Genomic DNA, 24,182 nt, shown 5'->3' with positions numbered 1-24,182 from the left:
TCTTTTTTTCCAGAAATTCCAGAATATTAAAACCAAAATTGAAATCATTCTTCCCCACTATTACGAATTCCGTCTTTCTTCTCGGTCATGCAGTCTTTATTTTCACCTTCCATCTTTGGTGTTTGGGGTTTCCCAAATGAGAAAGTCAATAATAGAGTAATTGAGTCTCAGCATACCCATCCATACTTCCCCAAACTGCCCATTTCCCAGTCTCTTGATCAACTGCAGGGATTCTCGAGGGATTTCCCAGACATCTTTGGTTTTGACAGACAGATCGGTAAGCCTTGGCATCCCTTTGTGACAGGGAACTACTAGGCGGCAGCAGAGACCTGCAGCTCTCTCTGATGGAGCAGGGCAGGGGCAGGAGAGGGAGAGAAGAGCAGAACACATGTAACGACAACACTCATAAGTGCAAACCCACACTAGCAGCGCACAGCGCTCCTCAAACAGTGCTACACCAGAAGACGACCACACACATCGTGGAAGATCAGACGCCACACATGGAAACATGTTCACTGGAGGTAGAATAGAGGAAGTTTTAAATTTAGATTCCTCCATAAGCCCAGGTACTATAGTCTATATTTAGATATACACACAGACTGCTTTGGTTTCTGTACTCATTGAGTAAGAAAAACCTTTTCAGCTCAATGTGCTAATAACATGTTTTTGGGAATGCTGAAAATATCCTTACTAATTTCAAAAACTGCATTTGGATTAAAGAATGTCAACATGGCTGTTCTTCCCCACCTTTAATATCTAGATTACCCAGGGGATTGGGGATCTCTCTGTATGACTATATTTAAAATTCAAACTTTAGCAGACGATTCTTCTACAGAACATTAAACTGTTATAAACTAGTAAGGCTGAAGATTATAACTGGTGGGGAAAAAAAAGAAGTCACTTTTTTAGTGATTTCTTTGGCTTTCTAACTGATTTCATTCCACCAAGTCAGATACTCCTGGGCTGCTTCTTTGATATTTTCTATGGGAAAAAAAAAAATCCTTTTAACAGTCTTCAATGTATAATTTAGGTGTCTGGTTTGAAAGGAGAAAGAATGGAAACCAAAATTCACAGAAATTCAAGGATGTGAAAGAACATGTTCTTTATAAAAAAAGAAGAAGGGAAAAAGTAGTTATCACTCGGAGGTTTTTTTTTTCTCTTTGTCTTCTTTCCTTCTTTCTCTTCTTTTTTTTAAAAAGAATATAATCTTTTAGAATCTGGCAGAGCTAAGGGGAACTTAAATGCCAAGTAATAATCAGTCAGGCAAAAAAAAGGTAACAAAGAATAAGAAATCAGGGAGTGACAAAAGCTGACAGAGCCTGCCTTGTGAGGTGGACAGGCGCCCCCGCCCCCACCCCTCCAGGAAGCCCCCAGACCCAGGGAAAGCAGGTGTGCTGCTGTGCTGTAACTTGCTTTTTACTCCTTTCTTTTTGATGGAATCAGGCTCTGGGATGTTTAGGTGGGAAATTATTTATGTGTCAATATTTCAAAGGCATTTTATTGTGTGAGAGAGAAAGAGGGAAGAGGGAAGGCCAATATAAAAACAAGCCTAATGTGAGATGGATTTTTTTTCCCCGAGATTAAAAAAAGTGTCTATTGTTCATATCCCCTCTTTCCTTCCAGCTTTACGATGTTATTAAAGTGCCCTTTCCAACACAATATTTTCAAATGATCCAAACCCTGGGGATCCTGCTGATGCTTGGCTGTAATGAAATATATTTCAGCATTTGAAAAATCCTTACAACATGCAGGCATTTTGAGTATATTACTTAAGCTCAGGGAGATATTTTGTTCCATTTCTCCCAAATGTTTCATTAGATTCCACATAAACCAAGTGAACCAATGCCACAATGCACTAGCACTGCAAGTGCTGTTAATATTTTCTATTGTTCATTAGTGCCAGGGATCAATAGTCATTTTCAAAAGATTGCTTTTTCTTGCTAGAAATTATACATACATATTTCAATGTCATTTTCAAAAGATTGCTTTTTCATGCTAAAAATTATACATACATATTTCAATGATTGTGCATAGAGCAATACTAGAGGTAAATCATATACTATTTTTGAGCCTTGCTATTGTACTGGAGAACAATAGAAAATGGAGAAATGGGTCACACAAAAAACTTCTAGGCTTAATAGGATATAGACATGTATCTGTGCATGTCTATATATTATATCCCACTATATCTTACATATTCACATGCACCTGTATTTATAGACACGTGAACATGTAAGATATAGTGGGATATAATACTTGCTAATCTAGGAAATCATTTTAACAATTGCACATGAAACCGCATTCTTTGATAAAATGTGTAACCTGCACACCTAATAATTATATGTTTTCAGGAACAACAAAATAATGGTGATATCTGGGTGTTAGGACAGAGACTGATGTACGTTTTAAAAGTTTAACACAGTAGATGTAATAGATCTAAGAGCTGTGGGTCACGTAAGTCTAAGTCTAGTTAGGAAACATGATAAATGGATCGCATGAGAATGAAATGTATGTGCAGCCATTCCTGTAACAGTGCCGAGTGTAAAGTGATGGTGGAAACACAAGACCCCTTGTAAGTGCCTCCCAGAGACTGCTTCCTCTTATGCAATGTGGGGGAATGGGAAAAGACAACTTGCAAGTATTTTAGGATGAAGGTGAAAAAACAAACAACTTTTAAAATGTAACCTATTTCTTTCTACTTGGGAAACAAAAATTTTATAGACTCTTTGGACAAACATGTGGAACTAATGATAACTACAGAACAACATCAACAGAACCTGTTCAGCCAAGCCCCCCTCACCGAGGGGCTGGCAAAGAAAACATATTCTATGCGTGATTTTGTATATATTAGTTTTACCACTTTCCACTTTCCTGCTCTGGGCCTATCTACTCCCACCAGCATCCAAATGGTTAGCAGGTAGTTAGAATTAAGGTTACCTGAGTAATGTTGCACAAGCTGCTGAAGTGTTTCAAACTGGGCCCGGGTGGTAATGTAGTATCCACCATTGTCAAGTTTGCGAATTTTATAATGTTTGACGTGGTCTCCTTTCATATCATCCCAATCACGGATGGAAAGTGAATAGGCACCTGGTAAACATGCAAAGCATTAGCAGCTCCAGTCATCTGGGGTACTGGCTAGTTTTTTAGGCTTCATTTTCTCGACTGACTAATAATTATCAAGGGTGCACAAACATACATACAGCATCTCCACTCAGTAACAAAAAGAGGATGCTTCTTGATGTCCTGCAAATGTCCGAAGATATTAGCAGTAAACTGATTCTGCCCTGGAGACTGAAAGCTTCCTGGATATTTTTCTTAAACACACGATTCAGTACCCCTTGTTCCCTGATACCGGGTAGACTCAATTCTGACAATCCTTCCCCCCAGGATAGAGAGAAGGACCGCTGAGCTTGCTTTCCTTGTCTTCTCTACTCAGGGGCATACTGGGAGGTGGGGACAGCATGTGCAAAATAAATCTAAGGCTTGTTTCTCTAGAAGTGAGCTTCAAGCTTCTGCTTTACAACACTTTTTACAGGAAAAGATAATCTGGCCCATTAAGCCAGAGGGCACTAATCTTTTCTTCCTTGACCTATCTCCTCTTGTGGGCTGTAATGAGTTGTTAAATAATAAAAAGTACAACAGTTGAAGGAAGAAAAGTGAAGTCCTCAGTTATTTAAAAAACAAAAGGAAAGCAAAACAACCCATATGACTGGCACCTGAGGAACTAAGAGTTTCAGAAAATCAAAATTCTAAAGGACTTCTGAAAATTCTATGATCTCGTGTGCCCAGAGCATTGAAGCTGCCCCAGTCCGTTTCAGGGGGAAGGTCTTGATTTGGAGCCTCTGTAGTTCTTTTGGTGCTGTCTGCAGTTCTAGAGCCTGGAGGGAAAACTGCAAACAGCACTCTACTCACAAGGCAGGGAGCACATGTGCCATTTAAAAATCCTTGTACATTAGAGATAAGCCTTTCATCCCCTCTGACTAATCCACAGATTTGAATGACAAGCCAACTTCTTCCACTCGTTATCTTACCTTTGGTGGTTTCACTCTCTCGGATAAGAAAGGTACCTCTTGGGTTTCCAAAGGACAATAGCTGTCGCTCAGCATCTTTTCGGCCAAGTTTTCCAAAGTACCACCTTTAAATGAGATCAAGGAAAGAAAATACTTTGTGACAGTCATTTACAAAATGCAATAGCATAGGCCTCTTGTGCCCACGAATTCCTCTTGCCTCCAATTTAGTCCTTAGCCTTTCCCTATATGTATTTTTTCTAGCTTGATTCAGTTCCTTTTCAATCTACCCTGAATTCTATCTCTAATTCATCTCTTTCACTCTTTAAAACAAATCGGATTTGATTAGCTGGGCATGGTGGCACACGCCCGTAGTTCCAGCTACTTGGGAGGCTGAGGCAGGAGAATCGCTTGAACCTGGGAGGCGGAGGTTGCAGTGAGCCAAAATTGCGACACTGCATTCCAGCCTGGTGACAGAGAGACTCTGCCTCAAAAAAACAAAAAATCAAAAATGATCTGAATTGTGGGTTGTTTTCCTCCCCTTCAGACATGACAGGAACTGGTTTGTGTTGAAATTGCCACCTGTATGCACAAAAAAAGAAATCGAAGACCTTGATTTCAAATGGCAACTGCAGGAGACCCTTTCCACACTCATCTAAAAGACTCTAGGCCAGGTGCGGTGGCTCACACCTATAATCTCAGCACTCTGGGAGGCTGAGGCAGGTGGATCACCTGAGGTCAGGAGCTCAAGACCAGGCTGGCCAACATGGTGAAACCCTGTCTCTACTGAAAATACAAAAATTAGCTGGGTGTGGTGGCATGTGTCTGTAATCTCAGTTATTCAGGAGGCTGAGGCACAAGAATTGCTTGAGCCAGGGAGGTGGAGGTTGCAGTGAGCCGAGATAGGGCCACTGCACTCTAGCCTGGGGACAGAGTGAGACTGTCTCCCTATGATGTCCCCTGGGCGTGGTGGCATGTGCTTGTAGTCCCAGCTACTTGGAAGGCTGAGGCAAGAGAATTGCTTAAATTAGGGTGGTGGAGGTTGCAGTGAGCGGAGATATGGCCCCTGTACTCTAGCCTGGGGACAGAGTGAGGCTGTCTTCGGTCTCAAACTCCTGAGCTCAAGTGACCCTCCTGTCTTGCCCTCCTGAAATGCTGGGATTACAGGAGTGAGCTGCCACGCCTGGCCCTGAGAGATCTTCTCTTTGGCACAACTGTAGGGACTGGAACTGTAGCTTTGAGATCTGTGCTTGGCCAATAAGCATGTCCTTAAAAATGGCTTGGTGTTGCAGATATTTCAATATATTATCCCTGAAGAAACTAATGATACTCTGTGCCACTTTAGGAGGCATCAAATTAAGTCACCCCAAGACTTTTGTTATTTGCCCTATGTCTTCCCCCTGCATTCTCAAGCCTAAACCAAGCCTGGCAATTAGTTAATATATCAGCATTAGATGCTGAATGAGCAGCAGGTGCCCCCCAAACCCAAGGGAGAATGCGGGAGTATTCAATTGGAATCTGTGTGTGGGAACAATTTTTAGAATATTTTACTGTGAAAGGATCCAGATTCTAAAATGAAATTTCAATTCATTATGCTTGAATATAGGTATTATGAGTTCACTGTCAAATTCTTTCGTGAACTTAAGTTTCACTGAAGAAAACAGACACTTCCTGTTAGCTCCTCAGTGACTTTTAGAGGCACCAAAACGTGCAACAATCCTTATAATCTAGCACCAGTTGGTGTAAAGACTATTGTGCCGATTATTTGTGAGAAATGGCTTTCTGGATTTGTACCAATAATCCAGTTAGAATGCTGTGTAAAACAGTGGTGAAAAAGGAATTGTTAGAACAATGGATTGTACCGAAACAATAGTATTTTAAGATAATAATAGTTAATTGCATATGTAAAACCAAAGGCATTATTTAAAAAAATAATATTCTTTAAAAATAAAATATTTAAGAAGTTGACCATTATAAATATAACTTAAATATATAGCTGACAAGTTCCCAGTTGAATCAGGGTAATGCCACTTTTTGGTGGTATTTTTTATTCTGAAAGAACACTAAGATGTTTGTAAACCTGCCCTAAAATACAAATTACATACAAATACCTTGATTCACTGATGATGAAACACACTCACTAGGAGAAAAAAATAGCTAATAACCACTGAGTATTTGAGAATGGGAAACAAAACAGATCCTCTTAGAGGAAGTACAAGGGAATTAAAGAAGAGAACAATCCAACTGGGGATTTGGCTAGGGTGTGGAGCCTAATCCCCCTTGCACTGCTTAAACAAATCCATGGCAAAATTAAATATCAGAGCGAAAGGCTGGACTCAGTGACTGACTTTTCTCAACAACCTTTCTAGAGAGGCAAGACCCAAGGTGTCAGGGAGGAGGCCAAGTTCCTGCATTTGAGAAATCATGGCTCCATCTCCCCTTCCCTCAGTTCAGAAGTCAGGGCTGGCAAACAGCCATAGGCAATTCTTCCCCTTGGGAGTGCCCATTAATCCCCAGGGGTCAGGAGAAGGGAGAAAGGTCATCCCTTCTAAATCCCTTCAGCCTACTAACCACCTTCCTAAACTGCTACCAGTTGAATAGTTGGGCCAAATTAACTGCCCATTACTATTTACTATCAAAGAAACCAACTGGGGTTCCAAATCACTGTAGTGTTTCCCAAGTTGGAAGGACACACTGTATATGAGTCACTTTTACTGGACATAAAAGGTGTCTTTTCAGCACTCTTTTAGTATTTCTGATCACACTTAGGAGAAAAGTCTTAGTCTTTGGCAATTACTTGCTACTCTTTCCTCTTTCCCTGCAACAGTAGGAGCAGACTGTGGGCTTAGAAACTTGGGTTGGCAATTAATATATGCTCTAGCTAGGACTTCATATTTTTATGGCTACTTTTAATCTATGACAAGTTTTACCGGGTTTTCATTTAGGGTATTGATAGAAAGTTTCCTTTCAAAATAAGAGTGAGGAGGCTTCAAGAAAAACAGTAAGTTAATATTATATAGAACAAAAACCAGGGCAGAAAGCCCGTGAAATTCAGCTTTAATCACTGTTGTGAATTTCTTCTCCCTCCTGCCCAATGTTAATGGCAGTGTACTGTAGCAACCAACTTTTACAAGCAAGTAGTTAAGTGAAAATAAAACGAAACATACTCTTCTGCCTGGATAGAGTCAACTGGAGCCACATAATTGCTGGGAATGTAACCTGTCTCTCCAGTTGTCAAGGAGCGGGCTTCCCACCAATCTCCTTCCCTGTAAAGAAAAAAGAAAAAAGACAAGTAAGTATGTTGACCATTTCAACATCTTGCAGTTAGAGACTCACTGAGATCTGACGTGTATAACTGTATAACTGTCACCTAATCATCCTGCCACCTGATTTCTCCAACCTATTCCTTTACTCTGAACGCCAACATAGCTCCCCTGTCAAGGTCAGAAGGTTCCAGTTCGAGTCAGCCATGAGATGAACCTACTGTTGTCTTTTGCCTTATTTGTGAATTAAGAATGTGGGATCCTGGCCATGAGAGGTCTCTCTCAGAGGGAGGTATTTTGCTTGCTTAGTGTCCTCAACTTGGACGGAGGGAAAGGGAACCCAGCCTCAGCCTGCTTAAGAAAAACATCCTCGTTGCAGATCATCTGGGAAGGGAAGCTTGTCAGGAGGTCTGGTAAGGGATGAAGGATACTCTAAACACCTGCCTGGCTTGCTCTCGAAACAATGGGGAGACAGCTCTCTGCAGGTAGAATGATGAAGACGATAGGCTCGCCCTTCCCAGGCATTTTCAATCAGAGGTGATGCCATCAAATGTCCAGGGCACTGGCCTGAGGCTGATGTGCTGGGGAAAAGGGTGGGTATAGCTGCATGTGCTCGCACAGGGGAAGCACAGAAACTTGGCAAGGGACTGAGACTTTTAGTCATGCCACTTTGTACTGCCTTAGGCTCCATGCCACAGTATGGGAGTGTGGTATTAACTTGGGGAGCTCTCAGAGGAGGTGAAAGGGGAGCCTGTAGCTACTCTCATTTTGAACCCAGTGAGTATATTAAACATTTCAATTTCATCTGCTTGGGTTTACACAGGCCTATCTGTGACAAAGAGCAGGAATCGAGTGTGTACCTCTTCCCACTAACATCGGGGAGGCAATGGATGAGGTGCTGTGGCTCTGACATCCACTGAGTATCTGCAGAACCTTCCACCAGCCTGAGGTCAAGGACATGATTGCCCTCAAGCAAATCAGACCTCCCAGCAAATCTGATCTCTTGAGGCTCAGCACCTTCTCTCCCTCCTTTTTTGGGCCTTGGAGGCAGCAAGCAAAACTCCAGGCCTTTTTTTTTTTTTTTAAATCAGCTTTTTGGCAAGGTTCTGTGTCAAAGCTTTCAGCCAGGACAAAAATATGTTGGCTTTTGGCCATGGTAAAAGATGCTCCCAGACAGATTTAATCAGGTAGAGAATAACCAGCCTCCACGTTAAACTCAAGCCTTATTCCAGTCTCTCTAAAGCTGAGCTCTCTGAGCAAAGTGAGCAGGGAGCAACCACTCCAGATAGGATTTAACAGAGCAATAGAACAAAGGGGACAAGCCAGTGTGCACTGTGGGTGCCGCTGTGGGAAACTGTCTGGTGGCATAAGTAACAGAAGAGCCCACAAAAAACCAAGGTGTCAGCAAAGGTTTTTAAAAACCTTATGTTTTAATCAGTTTCCTAATCTCTCCTTTTTACCCTATTACAAATCAATCAAAAGTACAGTTCTCATATTCACAGAGTCCTTTATTCATAACCTTACATTTAGTTCATGTCTAGATTTATTCATAACCTTAAATTTAGTTCAAAATTGTTATGAAATATTTACACATATTGAAGAATATAGGTACAGTATATACGAACCCTGTGAACCCACTTCCCAACTTAAGAGCTAGAACGTTACCAGTGGGGTGGGACCTGCACAGTGCTGCTCCTCTATTGTAAGCGCCCCTTTCTTTCAGGCTCAAATCATGACATTAAAAATGTTAACATCTTAACAGCTTGTACCAGTCTCATTTCTATGTCTTCCAAAAGAAATACGTACAGTCGTAAGAATATCATCCAAGAACATATATGGAAGTTTATTTTTTTCTTTAAACACAATGTGTTTAAGGAAATGGCTTTGGAGAGAATCACTTTAATATAGTGACAACAGTTACTGCTCTGAAGTTCCACTAGATGGAGATATTTCATCATAAAAACAATACCCATCTCTTCCCCTTCTACCTCCTCCCACCCAGCCTGAGAAATGCTCCAAAATGGTGAGGAAAAAATTAAGAGCTTGTAGCACAGGCTTATTATTTATTTATTATTTTTTTAATGCAAGATAACCATCAGGTTAGTTCTAATTGAGTTAAGAAAAAAAAAAGGCTAGCATCAATTTTAGGGTATGTGAAAATGTCAATGGGGACGGGAAGCCAATATATTTTGCTGCAGGCTGGGACAAACCCAGCCTTATTCAGGTGATCTGGCATTAATGAAGTCATTTCCAATTCAAATCTAGCATTAACGATCTCATTTTGGTCTATGGACCTAAATAGTGTAGCACAGACCGGAATGCAATTATCAGCTCATTCTAAAGTCATGAATCAAGAATTCATGATTTTCTTACTTGACCCTCTTAATCTCACAAGGGTTTTCAGCAACTCATGAGGAAGATAAAATCCTTGATTTCTCTTTTTCTAGGCTTTCCAGGGTCACTTTCTTCATCAAAGGAGACATAAGGTGACAAAGATTCAAAGTTTATTATGTAGTAAACCTCACATGTTGAGCCCAGAGAGGCTGGTACAGACTCAAAATATTTATCAAGAGCTGTTGAGCAAGTGAATAAGTCATCTTTTTGATACACTAGAAGCACCAATTCACCTATAAATATACTCTATATTCATGTGGATTTAGGAAAATAGGAGCTTTACTATGTTGCCTTTTATTTCTCGAGTTACTGTGGGTAGTTCGCATTGTTAAAGCTGTATTTCTTTAAACTGTTCTTATAGTTCAGCTTCTTCAATTTATACTTGGTGAGATATTCTTTGTTATCTTGGTCTAATTCAAATACATGATTTAAAGCCTGACACTGGTTTGGATTGGCTTTTAAAGGTTTCATAATAGCTCTGTCTATTCCTCTGATTTAAAGACATATTAAAAGATTCTGTCCCCTCACCAAGAAAAGAGCCTATCCCCAGACTCCAAAGTTGCTCCTAGGCTTGTGGGCCAGGAGCTGGGAGCCCTAGAGTCTTGGAGCCAGGGAGTGGTATTTGCCAACAGAAGTCAGCCTTGGTTTGCCCAGTAGTATAGCATTTTTATAATCTGATTTTTAGAGAGCATATCAGTAACAATTTTAACAAATGCTTGGGTGGGGCTCTAAACCAGGATTTCTTTTTATCACAATAGAAAAAAAAATGCCCTTGGCCGTGACCACTACTCCACTCTGTGTAAAACATTTATTACATTTTAAAGAGTCACTGTTCCTAGATGGTAAATGACTAGTCTTGAAATGCAAAAACAGGGAATAAAATGGGTGCACTTAAACATTTTGCAAAATGGGTTCAAATTTAATAATCTCCTACTACATGACACTGACCACTTACAACAGTTCAATGAAGCACCTTTGCCCCTTGCTGGGCAGCAGGAACACCGCCTCTGGGTACGTACATACATGCATATCCCATGGTGTATGCTGTACTTCAACAAAACCGGCCCTGTGGCCTCCAGTGCCTGCCTCTTGACAGGGGAAGGGAGTGGGTGGACACACACTAGGAGGTGTGGCAGCTGCCCTGGCAGAACAGAGCCCTATCCCTTCCTCTCCTCCACGGGTGAGAGCCAGAGGCGGGAGAGGATGGGGGAGGGGAGGAGCTGCGTGCCATCTGCTTCCGTATTATTGCTTTGTTTTTCCTTCACGATTTTCTCTTCCCTATTATTACCCTTGACTTCAGGATATCGTCTTGTTACACAAAACTTATTTTTCTTTTCTATAACTTTGAGAAAGGACATTTTAAAATTCCACTGATACAGAATTCCACTGGCAGAAAGGAAGAACATTAAGAGGAAGAGAACCTTTGCAATATTTTCCTCCACAAGAACAGGGCTAGAGGCTCAAAGGACTCTGAAAACAGCAAAGGCCGTGCATGGAAGTCGCAAAATATAGATTGAGACAGACTGGATCTCCCTTAAGTGTTTCTCTAAAATTTCAATTTGGTGACATTGCAGATCCTTTCCAGATTAACAAAGGAAGTAGGCATGGGATTGACATTGGCAGCGACTGACTTTCCAACGCCCCCGAGCCTGATGCACAGATGCACGTGCAGTGTGGACAGAGCCTCCCAGAGAGCTGGTTCTGTGCTGCACTATTCCTTGGTTCTTGTGGTTGAAAGTTTGCAAATGGTCTTGAAATTTCTAATCAACCTTGGCATGTAGGGAATATTTAATAAACTGGGGAGGTTGGGAAGGCAGATTTCAGAATTCAAAGTTAATAGACTCCAAAAAGCAGCGGTCATCTGAGAATCAAAATAACAGCAAGGAGGTATACCCAAGAGAGGATCAAGGCCCAGTTCCCTCCTCTCCAGCCCTAGCCAACTCTCCAAACCTTCATGTCACTTGAAGGGTCCCATCCCCTTTGATAAAGTACTGAGCCCTGCCCAGATCAAACCTGACCCTGTTCTCAGGTTGCCTCCCTGTTCCTCGCCCTGGCCTCTGCCACCAGCCAGCTCTGTGCTCTGGGGCAGTTTCATAATCCGGGCCTCCAGCTCCTCAGATGTCAAACGATGACGTCGATGCATACCTCAGACAGTTGTGGAAGAATGCATGAGAACGTTTGTAACTGAGCACATGGCTGGTAAACCAGGAGCCTTCAATGAATGGCAGCTGTTCACTATTTTTTAAAAAAATTCCTATGGCTACAGGAGGAGGACTTGTGGGGCAGGTAACACTCTTCTTGACGTGGGTGGTGGCTGCACAGGCATATTCAGCTTGTGAAAATTCAGTAAACTGTATACTTTTTGAAAATTGCGGTAAAATATAGGCAACATAAAATTTATCATTTTAATCATTTTTAAGTGTACAGGCGAGCGGCAGCAAGGACGTTCACCTTGTTGTGCAATCATTACTGTGTACACCTTTGATAAGTGCACTTTTCTGCATGTATTTCAATAAAAACTTCTAAAAAACCCACCCCACACCTTTGTTAATGATGACAATACTAATGTATGTTTGAAAACTTGTGGCTATGTAGACTGTGTCTTCTGATGTCTCAGAGTCATCGGCCCCTTACGGAGGTATTCAGTTCTTGCTATTGAAAGTCGGCATATTCTCAGTGCATGGTTCTGTGAGCCAGGGGGCATTCCAGGGAAGGGTGGGCTTTCCAAGGAGGCAGTTTTCAAGCCTGAGGGGGTTCCCTGTGACAATCAGCACTCCTCTTTCCTGGGGTGTGCGGTGTGAGCAGGATTGCCTCTTACTTCCTCTGGCACATCCTTCTGGGAAGGATGGCTCCAAGTCCTTCCACCATCATGGAATCCGGTTTGCTCAGAGAGCAGAGGAGAAGCAACCAGACTTGGTGGCATAGAAGGACTTCCTGGTGTGCCCCTCAGCCCCTGGGTGGCATTCTTTCCCAACCACTGGGAGTACTCATAGGGATGCTTGAGATGCCTGGATTGCTGATGTGGGAGCCCCCTAATCCCCAACTTTCTTCAGAGCCTATCTTTTCCTGAAGGGCCTCATCCATGCATACTGCCTCAATCTAATAGAGGCAGTATTTATAAACCATAAGAAAATCTGACCCATATTTACTCTTCCTTATGGAGGTATTGAATGTAGTATTTGAAAAGGGAGTGATCCTCACTCTTGAAATCTCCCCACTGCCTGTTTAACTGCTGTTCCTCCTGGCCAACTTTAAACAACCATACAGCCTAGTCATTCATGAGTGGGTGAAATCACTTCTCTTCTATCTCCAAAAGACTTCAGTCACTCCCAAATTTTCATTGCAGGGAGACGCCTCCACAGGCTTCACCAATGAAATGTTTAGTGGTTTATTAAACAAAGAACTTGTTGCAAGCCTCAAGTGAGGGTTGCAAGCTAGTGTAACATCTGAAATGTGAAGAAAATCTCAAGGCAGAGAGCATAAAACGTGGGTAGCCAAGGCTTACGCCAATCACTTGAAACTGTAGGTAGGTTTGGAGAAACACTGAGGGCTATGCAGGATGATGCTGGTGCTTTTAGAACCTTTAAACCTAAACCAAAACCAATACACATGGACTCTACTAGTATTTTTGGTATTCTCTGAAAATTCCTTGGACACACAGTGCCATAAAATACTGCACTGTGTCACTGACTCTTCTTTTTCTCAAAGTATATTGTTATGAACTAGTGAATTTAGCAAATGTTCTTTTAGATTTCAGACATCTGAAGAGGTGCAGACTGGAAATGCAAGAACCCTTCTCAATCTGAAAGGTACACATGCTTCTCCTCCCTCTCCAAACTTACGAGCTGTTCAATATTTGAAATTTTTCTCCTTTGTGAAAACTCAGGTCATCTTCCGTCCGTGCTTCATAGTCATAAAGGGCCACAAATAGCGTCACTCCTGCCAAAACAAAATCAAGATGGAGATTATTACACAAGGGGAAATTAATTCCAAGAAATTAAATCTTCACTAAAAATCTCATTCTCAAAATCTACATCTAGCCAGCACTAACAACGTGATGAGGTGTTGTAATTAATGTGTGAAAACCACAGTCACAGGGCTGTGTTTACGCCTTGGTCTTTGTAGGGGAAGCCTTACTGGATCTGATAAAAACATGGAGCTGAAGGACTTCTTTCTGTATAGCTTTGAATGAGTGCTGAGGAGCAGGGAGATATTAAGATTGCATCCCAAACAAAAGGGCAGCCAGCGTTGGAGGGTTCAGGTTTGCAGGGCTCTGCAGCAGTTACTGACATGCCTTGTTAGTCACATCTTCCTCCACTTGGAGCCCATGTTAGGCTCTGGGCCAAATGGACCACTCTTTCTCCTAGTAAAACAGTAATATAGAATGTAATAGGAAACGCCTCCTGCAGCTTGGGGAAATTTAGAGAAGACCCTTTCTGTAATATTTGCCCCAATTAGAGGAGGTACTGCCCGTGGCATCTGCAGTTGGTTCTGCAGTTCTGTGCTGCTCAGCCCCACTGCTGAAAATGGAACCCTCTCCCTGTCCTCCTTCTGCCTTGAACTCACCTCTCCTCACATTGTCTTGTAGCACTCACTCTTCCTCACACTCACCCTACGTCCTCTCAATCTGGCTGACTCTCTAGAGAGGCCCTTCCTGCTTTGCAGGAGTTTGCTAGCAGCAGCAGCAGAGAATATCCAATGTCATTTGGCCTAGGATTTCCTCCATATAATTAGGCATGATTCTTTTTGTTTGTTTGTTTAATAGAGATGGGGGGGGGTCTCACTATGTTGCCTAGGCTGGTCTCAAACCCCTGGGCTCAAGTGATCCTCCTGCCTTGACTTCCCAAAGTGCTGGGATTACAGGTGTGACCTACCATGCCCAACCCAATAGGCATAATCCCCAATGATTCCTGCCTCCTGGTTTTCATGTGTTGTGCAATCCCCTCCCCTTGAGTGTGGGCTGGATCTAACGACTTGCTTCTACCCAACAGACTGTGTAGTCCCTTAGGTGACTAGGCTTCAAAAGATGGTGACTTGTATCTTTCTAGCACTCTCTTTATTGCCACTTCAGCTTGCACACTTTGATGAAGCAAGGCGCCATGCTGGCGAGACCCATGCGGCCAAGAACTGAGAACCAGTGAGGCCCCAAATCCCGCCAGCACTCCATGAGTTTGGAAGCAGATCATTCTCAGCTAAGCTGTGAGATGACTGTAGTCCAGCCAACACACCTTGATTGCAGCTTGTGAGAGATTCTGAAGTAGAGGACCCAACTAAGTCATTCGCAGATTCCTGACCCACAGAAACTGTACATTTAGGTTTTATAATTTTAATTGATGTATGGACACACACACACAAAAAGCATGAAGGAAGATCTGGATTCAAGCAGTGCCATGTGTTACATCATCACTACAAGTGTTCAAGTGTAAAGAAAACCAATTTGGAAACTATGAAATTCCTGATTCATAAATACACAGTTATTTCTACTTTGGTACACATAATTCACTGTTATTAAAGCTCTTTTATGAAGGCAATTGCATATGTTTTAAAAGCAATGGTAAATTAAGTTGTCTTCCAAAACTGTGTACTTGTCTGGTCAGCTGTGTATGATTAGTTATCTACCTCAGAGTCTATTTTCTTTTGTGCTGGGACAGGTTGCTGGCCTTCCTGATTCCACAGACCAAATCCTCCTAGCTCTGAAGCTAGGGCTAAGCAGTTATTTCTTTCAAGTATCTTTCAGTTCTTAAATTTTATGCTTGTATTTGATGACAGATGTCAGTGACATTTCATAGTTTCAAAAGGCTTGCTCCTCTGAGAAGTGTAGATTCTAGTGAAAATTACATAGTCAGAAGATAAATGTATTTGTTTTTGTTTCATTTTTTAAAAGTTGTGGTATTATTGGTTCTACGCTCCCTGGAATATTACTGCTTTGTGAAAATCCAGACTGAATGCAGCACCCTCTGTGTATCTAGTACAGTTATAAACCTGGGTCTCTCACTACTTGATATTTTTGCATTAGTTAGGACAGAAATTTGATAGCTCGGTTAGAGGGGAGGGGAAATTTTCTGCTAGAAATGTCTCAACTAAGTGCCATAATCGTTGGGTAAGATTTGGGAAACATAACTTCTGTACATAAAAAAAAAAAATTAAACATCACATAGTTGACAGCCATTAAATTATTTAAAAAATTACGAAGAAAGACTTTTTGTACAGGTTGAAATAAAAAGATTTTCATAGAGATATCTATATGATCAAGAGAGTTAATTTTTTATTTTTGTTTTAGTAGTGCCACAGCCTTGCCAGTGATAACTTATATGTCTGGTTCAAAACAACTCTGTAGTTTTCTTTCCTGGGACTTGTTGTTAAACACCAAAATACACTTTTGAACTGTACATTTCATCAGATCGTTAGCTTTTCTGTTTTATTTCTTTTAAGAGCCTTTGAATAAAAAACACCTGAAATTAAAAAACAGAAATTAAGTGTGTTTCGTTTTAAGCTGCTACGTTTTGTGGCGATCTGTTATACAGCAGTTGATAACTAATAGCAGTTCCCTGCAGTCTGGCTTCTCATTTGGTCTCCGCACTTCAGAGCGCCCACTATGGCCAACAGAACACACGACACGGAGCCCACTTTTTTTTTTTTTTTTTTTTTTTTTTGATACAGCGTTTCACTCTTGTTGCCCAGGCTGGAGTGCAATGGTGCGATCTCGGCTCACTGCAGCCTCTGCCTCCTGGGTTCAAGCAATTCTCCTGCCTCAGCCTCTCAAGTAGCTGGAATTACAGTTATCTGCCACCATGACTGGCTAATTTTTTGTATTTTTAGTAGAGACAGGGTTTTGCCATGTTGGCCAGGTTGGTCTCAAACTCCTGACTTCAAGTGATCCATCCACGTTGGCCTCCCAAAGTGCTGGGATCACAGGCATGAGACATTGCACCCAGCCAGAGCCCACTTTTTTACCAAGCTGCCAGTTTGCTGTGTAGGTAGTTTCAAGGGAACAGATGCGTCACGGCACTATTCGAGGACCACAGAGAGGAGTGGGGCTTGTCTTTCTGCCCCATCCCAAGCGGGACTTCCCTTAGGAGAGTTAGCATTCAGGGGTGTGACCATGCAAAGCAAGGCTCACTTGGCAACTGTCCTTCTTTCCTTCGATTTCTTTGAAAGGTAAAAAAAGAGATTGGCTTAAAACAAAAATACAGGTACCTGTAAGGTCATGCCTATTCTGATTTACCACTCCATTAACAAATTCCTTTCTTTAAAAACAATTTAAAAATGAAGTCAAGCCAGCTCCACTGTGGGGAAGGTAAGGCACATGAAGGCCAGCATTCCCACTCTCTCCTTGAATCAGCTGACAAGTTCTCACTGAGGGCTTTTATGCTCCATGTTCTAGGAACTGAGGGGAGAATCAAAGGAGGTTACAGAGAAACACAGACATTGTTCTTGGCCTTATAGGACTGAAGGCAGTGTCGGGAGAAAGGACGTGCATATATATTAAAACAAAATAATTCAAGGCAGAAAAATCTGCCAACATTTGAGGGTACTGTGTTTTAACTTTCAAATTTTATAAGGAACCAGGTAGCCTCCTAGACTAACAATGCTCCTGACTGCAGTGGAGACCCACATGCTCAACACAGGTGGCCCTCTCTAGTGACTTTACTGAAGGATACCTGCAGACACAGGGGTCCATATCCAGCACTCAGGAATGAATGAACAAGGACAATGCTTGTGTCGGCAGAATTAACAGTCGGCCGGGAAAGCCCTCATGCTTCTTGTGGTTAAGGACAAGGATGGGGCTGTGTTGGGTGTGTTTTTGGCTCTTTTTTCTTCTGCATCCTTAGGAGACAGATGGTCTTGGACTGCCTGTGTCTCTCCTTTCCAGGTGCCTTTGGGAAGGTGGGAGGGATGGGTAAAGGTATCTAGCATGTATTCAACCCATGCAAGCCTGGGTTAAAAGGAAAGCTAGAGTCACCACGGCATGAGGATGAACATAAATACTTCTTCTACGGGGCAGAGTATGCTATGCTAGCAGAAGATAAGTAGATAATGTCCAAAGGCTCTGGGTCAGACCCCTGGATACAACTACGCAGCTGCGTGTTGGGTGCAGAGGGAAAAAAAACCCTGTTAATGCCTTAGTAGTGCCTCCTCCCTAGGTGAGAAAGTACCAGCTGCCAGATGGGCTGAGAGATACTGCATCCTTTTAAACTTTTATATAAGAAAACTACTCCCAGATGAGCTGAGAGACACTGCATTCCTTCAAACTTTTGCAATAAACAAAATAATTTTGGAACAAATAATATCAAATATCTAGTTACCATGGTTCACATACTCAGAGAAAATTTGGATGACTAAGGATGCATGAGATAACTTACAAATATTTTGGAAAACATATGTCTGAGAATGTATGCCAGATATTTTACAAAGTATTAGCTAAGTCAGCAAATACATAAGGCAGCAAAATATAGCCTTGTGGTACAAAAAAAAAAAAAAAAAAAAAAAAAAAAAAAAAAAAAAAAAAAAAAAAAAAAAAAAAAAAAAAAAAAAAAAAAAAAAAAAAGGCAGGCTGAGGATTAGGAAGAAGTAATACATTAATATCTAGAGGACTCAAAATACACACACCCAGGCCCAGTCCTGGAGCCTCTAATTCAAGAGACTGGGACATGGCTCAGACATCCGCAATTTGAAAAGGCTGCCCTAGTTCTTCTGTGCCAAACAGCCAGGCGAGGCTCAGAGTCATTAACCTACAGTTCCCCAGTAGAATGTTGTAGCTCACCAACCCATCCAGAATCCTCAGAGAGCAGCAACTTGGGGCACCCTGCACCCCTGTAGCCAAGCATTTTGTTTGTACATCAAGCTCTGGCTTTTCTTACAGCCCCTTATCTAGCAGAGGAGACAGATTAGAAACTCCTGTTCAAAGGGAAGTGATGGGAGCCCAGATGTTCAATTCCCAAAGGAGTTAAGGGCAGCTGCCCTCTCTCTGTACTCTGTGACTTTGAGGGCTTACCTGTTCCTCCTCTCGTTCGCAAGGTCCCTGTATGAGACGAAGAGTTCACACCTCCAAAGACAGTGAGTCCTTGGCCCCCGGCTGCGTGGAAGTTGTTGTAGTTGGGGATGGAGGTCACGCCAAAGCTGGGGTAGTGCTGAGGGGTGGGGTCTGTGCCATAGCGGTACCCGGAACTCTGGTTCAGGCTGCCGTCCCTCTCCTCCGTCAGTTTTGTTGCTTCTTTATCCTTACATTGCACACAGCCCATTATCTAAATTCCTGCCAAGGACAAAAAGGGGACACGTAAGCTGGGATGCCCCCTAGTGGCTGGGTTGTTCTACGGTTAGCGAGAAGTAATTGACGAGGCTCACTGTTGGCTATTTCAGGCCTGTGGGGGCATGAGGGAAGGCAGTGGCTTGGGGGGTGGTTAGTAAGAGGAAGCTTAGTTCTCTTGACCCCACAATCACATTTGTTCCCCACATGTTCTGGATGACAGCATCATCACAGAGCACATCGTTCACCATGCAGCAACTTTCCTCGAATGAGGCCTGTACTTCTTCAAATTCTCTAACAGCATATACTTGCCTAAAGACAATTGAATCATACTTACCAATTTTGCCTTGCTTTAGCCATCTAAAAAAATAACATATGCTCTGTAGAATGAGCCTATGCAACATTAGAATAAAAACTCCCGTCATGGCACAGGAAATTGCAGGAAGAGGGCACAGAAGTGTTGGATAAGTCAGAACACAACTTCCAATCAAGTCACTAGACTGTTTCACTCATGGGTAACTAAACTTCAGGCACAAAACTGGTCAATTTTAAGCACTAAGACGATGCTAAGCATCGAAACTAAGAATTAGTCACTGGATGAAAAATAAAATCGGCAGAACCTAAGAGGTTCGAGTATATTTGCAGGATATCATGATACCCTATAGTAACGAAATCACTTAAAGCAGCTAATTAACTTTTCAGATTTCCATTAGCTTTTGACATCCTTCAAAAACATAAAAAAAAATTCCCATGTTCTGGAGTTAGTGGTGGATTACCCACCTGAGCTGTTGCCAACCCACCCTCCTCAAACCCTCTTCCCCCAGGCTCCTCATCGTAGTAAATGGCACTGCCAGTGACCCAGTTGCTCCAGTCAGCATCCTGAGAAGCATCCTCATTTCCTCCTTCTTGTTTACTTTTCACTCTTCCTGTCTCAGCTCTCCTATTCAAACATGCCCAACTTTTCAAATCCTCAAAGACTCCATTCCTCTACCCGCTTCAGGCCTTGGAACGTAGCCTTGAACACTTTTTCCCCTTCCTCTTTGATATGCGATGTACCCTTCATGTCCTAGTTAATAAGGCACTGCTTCCTCTGCAAGGCTTTCTCCGACTGCCCTGCCCCTCCAGGCTGGGTTGTGCTTTCCCAAGTGCTCCCATGGCATCCCAATCTCCCTCCTTCTTGCACACTTGGCGCCATATTAAAACAGCGCCTGTCCACTTGTCTCACTGCCCAGTGGACTGTGAGTTCCAGGAAAGCGGGACCCTGTCCATTTTTGTGACAGCTACATTGCCAGTGCCTGGCACAATAAATAGCAGCCAGACAAGTGAAGATTTTGTAGCCTATATGTTTCTCTTTTGCCCTTTCTTTACCTCTGTATCAAGGCCAATCCCTCCTGTGACTTTTAAACATTTTTTTGAGATGGAGTCTCACTCTGTTGTCCACGCTGGAGTGCAGTGGTGTGATCTTGGCTCACTGTAACCTCCGCCTCCCAGGTTCAAGTGATTCTCCTGCCTCAGCCTCACAAGTAGCTGGGATTACTGGTGCCCACCACCAGAGCCAGCTAATTTTTTTTTTGTTGTTGTATTTTTAGTAGAGATGGGGTTTTACCATGTTGGCCAGGCAAACTCCTGACCTCAAGTGATCTGCCTGCCTCGGCCTCCCAAAGTGCTGGGATTACAGGCATGAACCACCGTGCCAGGCCTTTCCTGTGACTTTTATCAGCAATGTACCTTGCATTTTAAAATCTACTGGTATATGTCTGAGAAGCAAAGAAGATTCAGAAATATAAGGTTGTTAAATGGTCCCACTTTGGACTTACAATACCCCATCAAGCTGACAGGGGTCAGGTAGAACAGGCAGTGAAGGTGCCTGGCAAAACTGCAAACCAGCCCATTTGGGACCAAAGAATCAAATAAGAAACACATGACATCATGTGTAATAACATTTATTCACTGGGGAGGACACAGTTGGCACAGGATGGGAAGGGCTTCGGGCGGCAAAGGAGAAAGTACACTTTTCTATATTATCTTGCAAACCAATGCGGGAGGTGCCACATCAGACAGGGAAGCTCTCTGGGCGCTCTTCTGAGCACTGCTTTTCTGCTGGAGTGGGTGATGGGAGCACTATCAGACTGTTCTAAAGCTCTCTCATATTACGTGTTTCAATAAATACTGAATTGAATGTCAGTTCTTGAGAATGAAAATGTTTGGAAAAGAGACGCCTACTGCTTGAGCTGAGCTCACCAAATCTGGAACACATTTACTACTAAATCATTTGAGATTAGCTTACAGTATACTGTGTCCAACATGCTTTGTAACTTAACGGTAAATGGATGTGATTTAAACAAGTTTCCAATAGGAAATGCAAGCTATTTCCAAGGCATGATGTGCTAAAGGAATTTCATCATCTGTTGTTGATGTTGCTTCATCAGACTGAAGCTACCTTGCTCATACAATATGAACTCTTTCATGGTGGAAAGTTGCTCTACATTTCTGCAAAGGCCAGACAGAAAACATTTCTTGTCCCACATGCTTTTTTTTTTTTTTTCCCCCAGGAATTAAACTGATCTACTGTGATTAGAGAATGTGAGACCTGACTCACAGAATCACATCACTGACACCAGTGGTTCTCAGCTAGGGGTAACTTTACTGCTCCCCCACAAGAGACATAATGGGCAATGTCTGGAGGCATTTTGGGTTGTCACACTCAGAGGGGAGGGGTGACACCTAGTGGGCAGAGGCCAAGAATGCTGTTAAAACAACCTGCAGTGCACAGGGCAGCCTCCTACAAATAAGAGTTATTTGGCCCCAAGTGTTAATAGTGTCAAGTTCAAGAAATTCTGATTTATACAGGAGAAAGAATGCTTCCCTTACATGGATGTGATTAACATGCGACCCAGCATGATTTCTTCAGGAGAACAGGCATGCTAGGTAGAAGCAGGCAGTTTTAAAGAGTGACATGAAGTGCTCTGATTTTTCTCTAGAAGTTTTCTCACCGTGATAGAGAAATAGAACCCAGAACTAATAAGAATGCTTATTGCAAACTACTCTTCCAACTCCAGCAAAACAAAATAAGCCCCATATCAGAACCCTGAAGAAAATAGGATCCTACATTTAACCAAACTAAGAAAAAATAATCTTTCAAAATCCACTTTTAAAAAGAAATATACTGTAATAAGCAACTAGGAGCTTATATATAATTTTATGAATAGGGAAGAAAAATCATTAGCTATATTCGGTGTGCCCAGGCTCCTTGCTACCAGGCAAACTTTGGATCATTCATGCTAAAATACAAATATTCTTTATTATGCAGTTATGTGCTGTGGCTGTTATGTCCAATGCTGTAGGTGCATTGTGACATGGAATGTACTAATTCACTTGCTCTAGATCTGTGGGGTACCAGGAAACACTGTAATGCCATCATGAATGTGGAGCCCTGGAGTTACTCTGATCAGGAAAATATCACGTGCCATGAACTGGTGGCTATAGTCCTCCGCAGGTTGTCATGCCTAGAAAAGCTGGTGGAAGGGTACTTTGACCAGTTGGATCCTATGCCTGTGGTCAAGGCGTGTGGATTACAGCTGTGAAGTCTCTATTCTCCAATTTGTTTGCAAAGGGAGGGGCCCTGTTTCTACTCTACAAATAAAACTTAATCTACTTAAAATTTCCCTAATCCTGTGGAGCTTATCAGATGCTCCAATAGTGTTAAGGAAGAGTTGCCAGACACAGGATTCAAGGAGCGCTGCACCCTGCTCCCATAAGTAGGGCAGACATTATCAACAGATCAACAGATCGCAGCCCTTTCTGCTGCCATGCCACGGGAGCTATGCTTCTTCACATAGCTCTGTAGTGACTGACAGAAGCTGACCTAAAGGATTGAATCTATCCATTACCACAGGAACAGGGTGCTTCGATCCAAGATAAGTCTGGTTGAACATACACTCCCTCCTCCTGATGCTACAGACTACAGTCCAGTCTACAAGATGCACATTAAATACAGACACATTCATATGTCCTCATGCGCCAATAAATAAAGTAATGCCAGTAGGCCCAAGTTATAAGCTTGCAGGACGCGTGATAAGATTTCAGGTGTGTGCAGGACCTAGGTATGAAAAATGGAGAAAGGGCCACTGGCAGTCTTCTGCATAAGCAAATTACTTTCTCTTGAGACACAGACACTTGCAGGCGGAGGAGGAATGGCAGGAAGAGGAAGTGAAACTGACAACAAATAACTTTAATTTCAGCGGTGTAAGCGCTTTTGTCTCAGAAGCCAATGTAGGTGGGTGTGAAGAAGTGACAGCCCTTAGGCATACTCCCTGCCCCTGACAGCCCCCAGGAGACAGCCCAGACTTTGGAAAGTGACAGGTAAAGCCACATTTGGCCCGTACTTAGAGGTGGCATGTTTCCTGGTATCATAATGGATGTAAAAGAACAAGGAAGGGAACTGAACTAAGAACCTGGAAACCAAATGCAAGCAACTGAGATGGGGGCAGTTGAAAAATGAATTTAAAGCTGAATTGCAAATCAACTGCATGGTTTCACACTTTTCTAGGAAAAAGCAAAAACTGGAAGCTTAACAAGCAAACACACTTTTTCAGTCAGCAGGAATGGCATTAGGAAAAGGATAAGATGTGGCAGAGACACATCAGAAATTATTTGACTTCGGATAGAAGATTCATGGCAGGGGGCTCTTGATCCTCGTAAAATTAGAAACTCCCATAAGAATCTACTTGAGGACTTTTGCTACATTCTCAATGGAGAGAGTTAATCCCTTGAAAGCCTAGGAAAGCCTTTCTTTAGTTTTCCCCATGTAATTGCCGGGAGCAGGACATTTAGAGACTGCCGAGTAGCAATGAGGTTGGGCCACAGAACCTGTCACCCAAATTTCCTAATTTCCCAGCACCTTTCAGTCCTTTACAATAGGGCTTTTCTCCTTTGTAGCACACTGCATCAGATTATCCAGACACCCCATCAGTGAGTGCAGGCAGTGCTGCCTTCTGGTGACAGCTGGGACAGAAGGGCCAGGGAGGACAGGGGAGGCTGAACAGAAAGCAGGGCTATGCTGGCCACTCTCGGGATCACAAGCATTTCCCAAGGTACTGAAGCAAGGAAAAAGTCACTGCTGGGTTGGCACTCTGGAGATGTTAATATTCAAGGGCTGAACCGCTTTCAGCATTAGTGCTGGGTTCCGCCAGTGGCCCCAGCCCAGCTAAGAAAAAAAGCACGCAGGACTCTGCCAGTGTGGGAAAGTCCTCTCCCTGCTGCCAACTGGAG

The 24,182-nt window shown here is 42.6% G+C and overlaps 1 protein-coding gene across 5 annotated transcripts in view; it reads right to left on the bottom strand.

Moving 5' to 3' along the window:
• FYN (FYN proto-oncogene, Src family tyrosine kinase) overlaps positions 1–24,182 on the bottom strand; it is a 217,153-nt gene that overhangs the window by 39,644 nt on the left and 153,327 nt on the right. For 3 of the 5 annotated variants that reach the window (XM_017509250.2, XM_037731608.1, XM_017509254.2), the window contains 6 exons: positions 18,660–18,917; positions 13,507–13,603; positions 7,175–7,273; positions 4,032–4,135; positions 2,938–3,087; positions 177–341 (listed from right to left, as the gene is read on the bottom strand). In XM_017509250.2, the coding sequence (XP_017364739.1) occupies positions 177–341; positions 2,938–3,087; positions 4,032–4,135; positions 7,175–7,273; positions 13,507–13,603; positions 18,660–18,906 (862 nt within the window). In that variant the 5' untranslated portion in view covers positions 18,907–18,917. Of the gene's footprint in view, positions 1–176; positions 342–2,937; positions 3,088–4,031; positions 4,136–7,174; positions 7,274–13,506; positions 13,604–18,659; positions 18,918–19,691; positions 20,010–24,182 lie in introns of those variants that run through there. The other 2 variants (XM_037731609.1, XM_017509255.2) reach the window with 2 other exon arrangements.

The sequence above is a fragment of the Cebus imitator genome, unplaced genomic scaffold (genome assembly GCF_001604975.1).
Source record: "Cebus imitator isolate Cc_AM_T3 unplaced genomic scaffold, Cebus_imitator-1.0 Scaffold413, whole genome shotgun sequence".
Lineage (NCBI taxonomy): Eukaryota > Metazoa > Chordata > Mammalia > Primates > Cebidae > Cebus > Cebus imitator.
The sequence above is the reverse complement of the archived record's forward strand: the minus strand, read 5'-3'. Positions and strand labels throughout refer to the sequence as shown.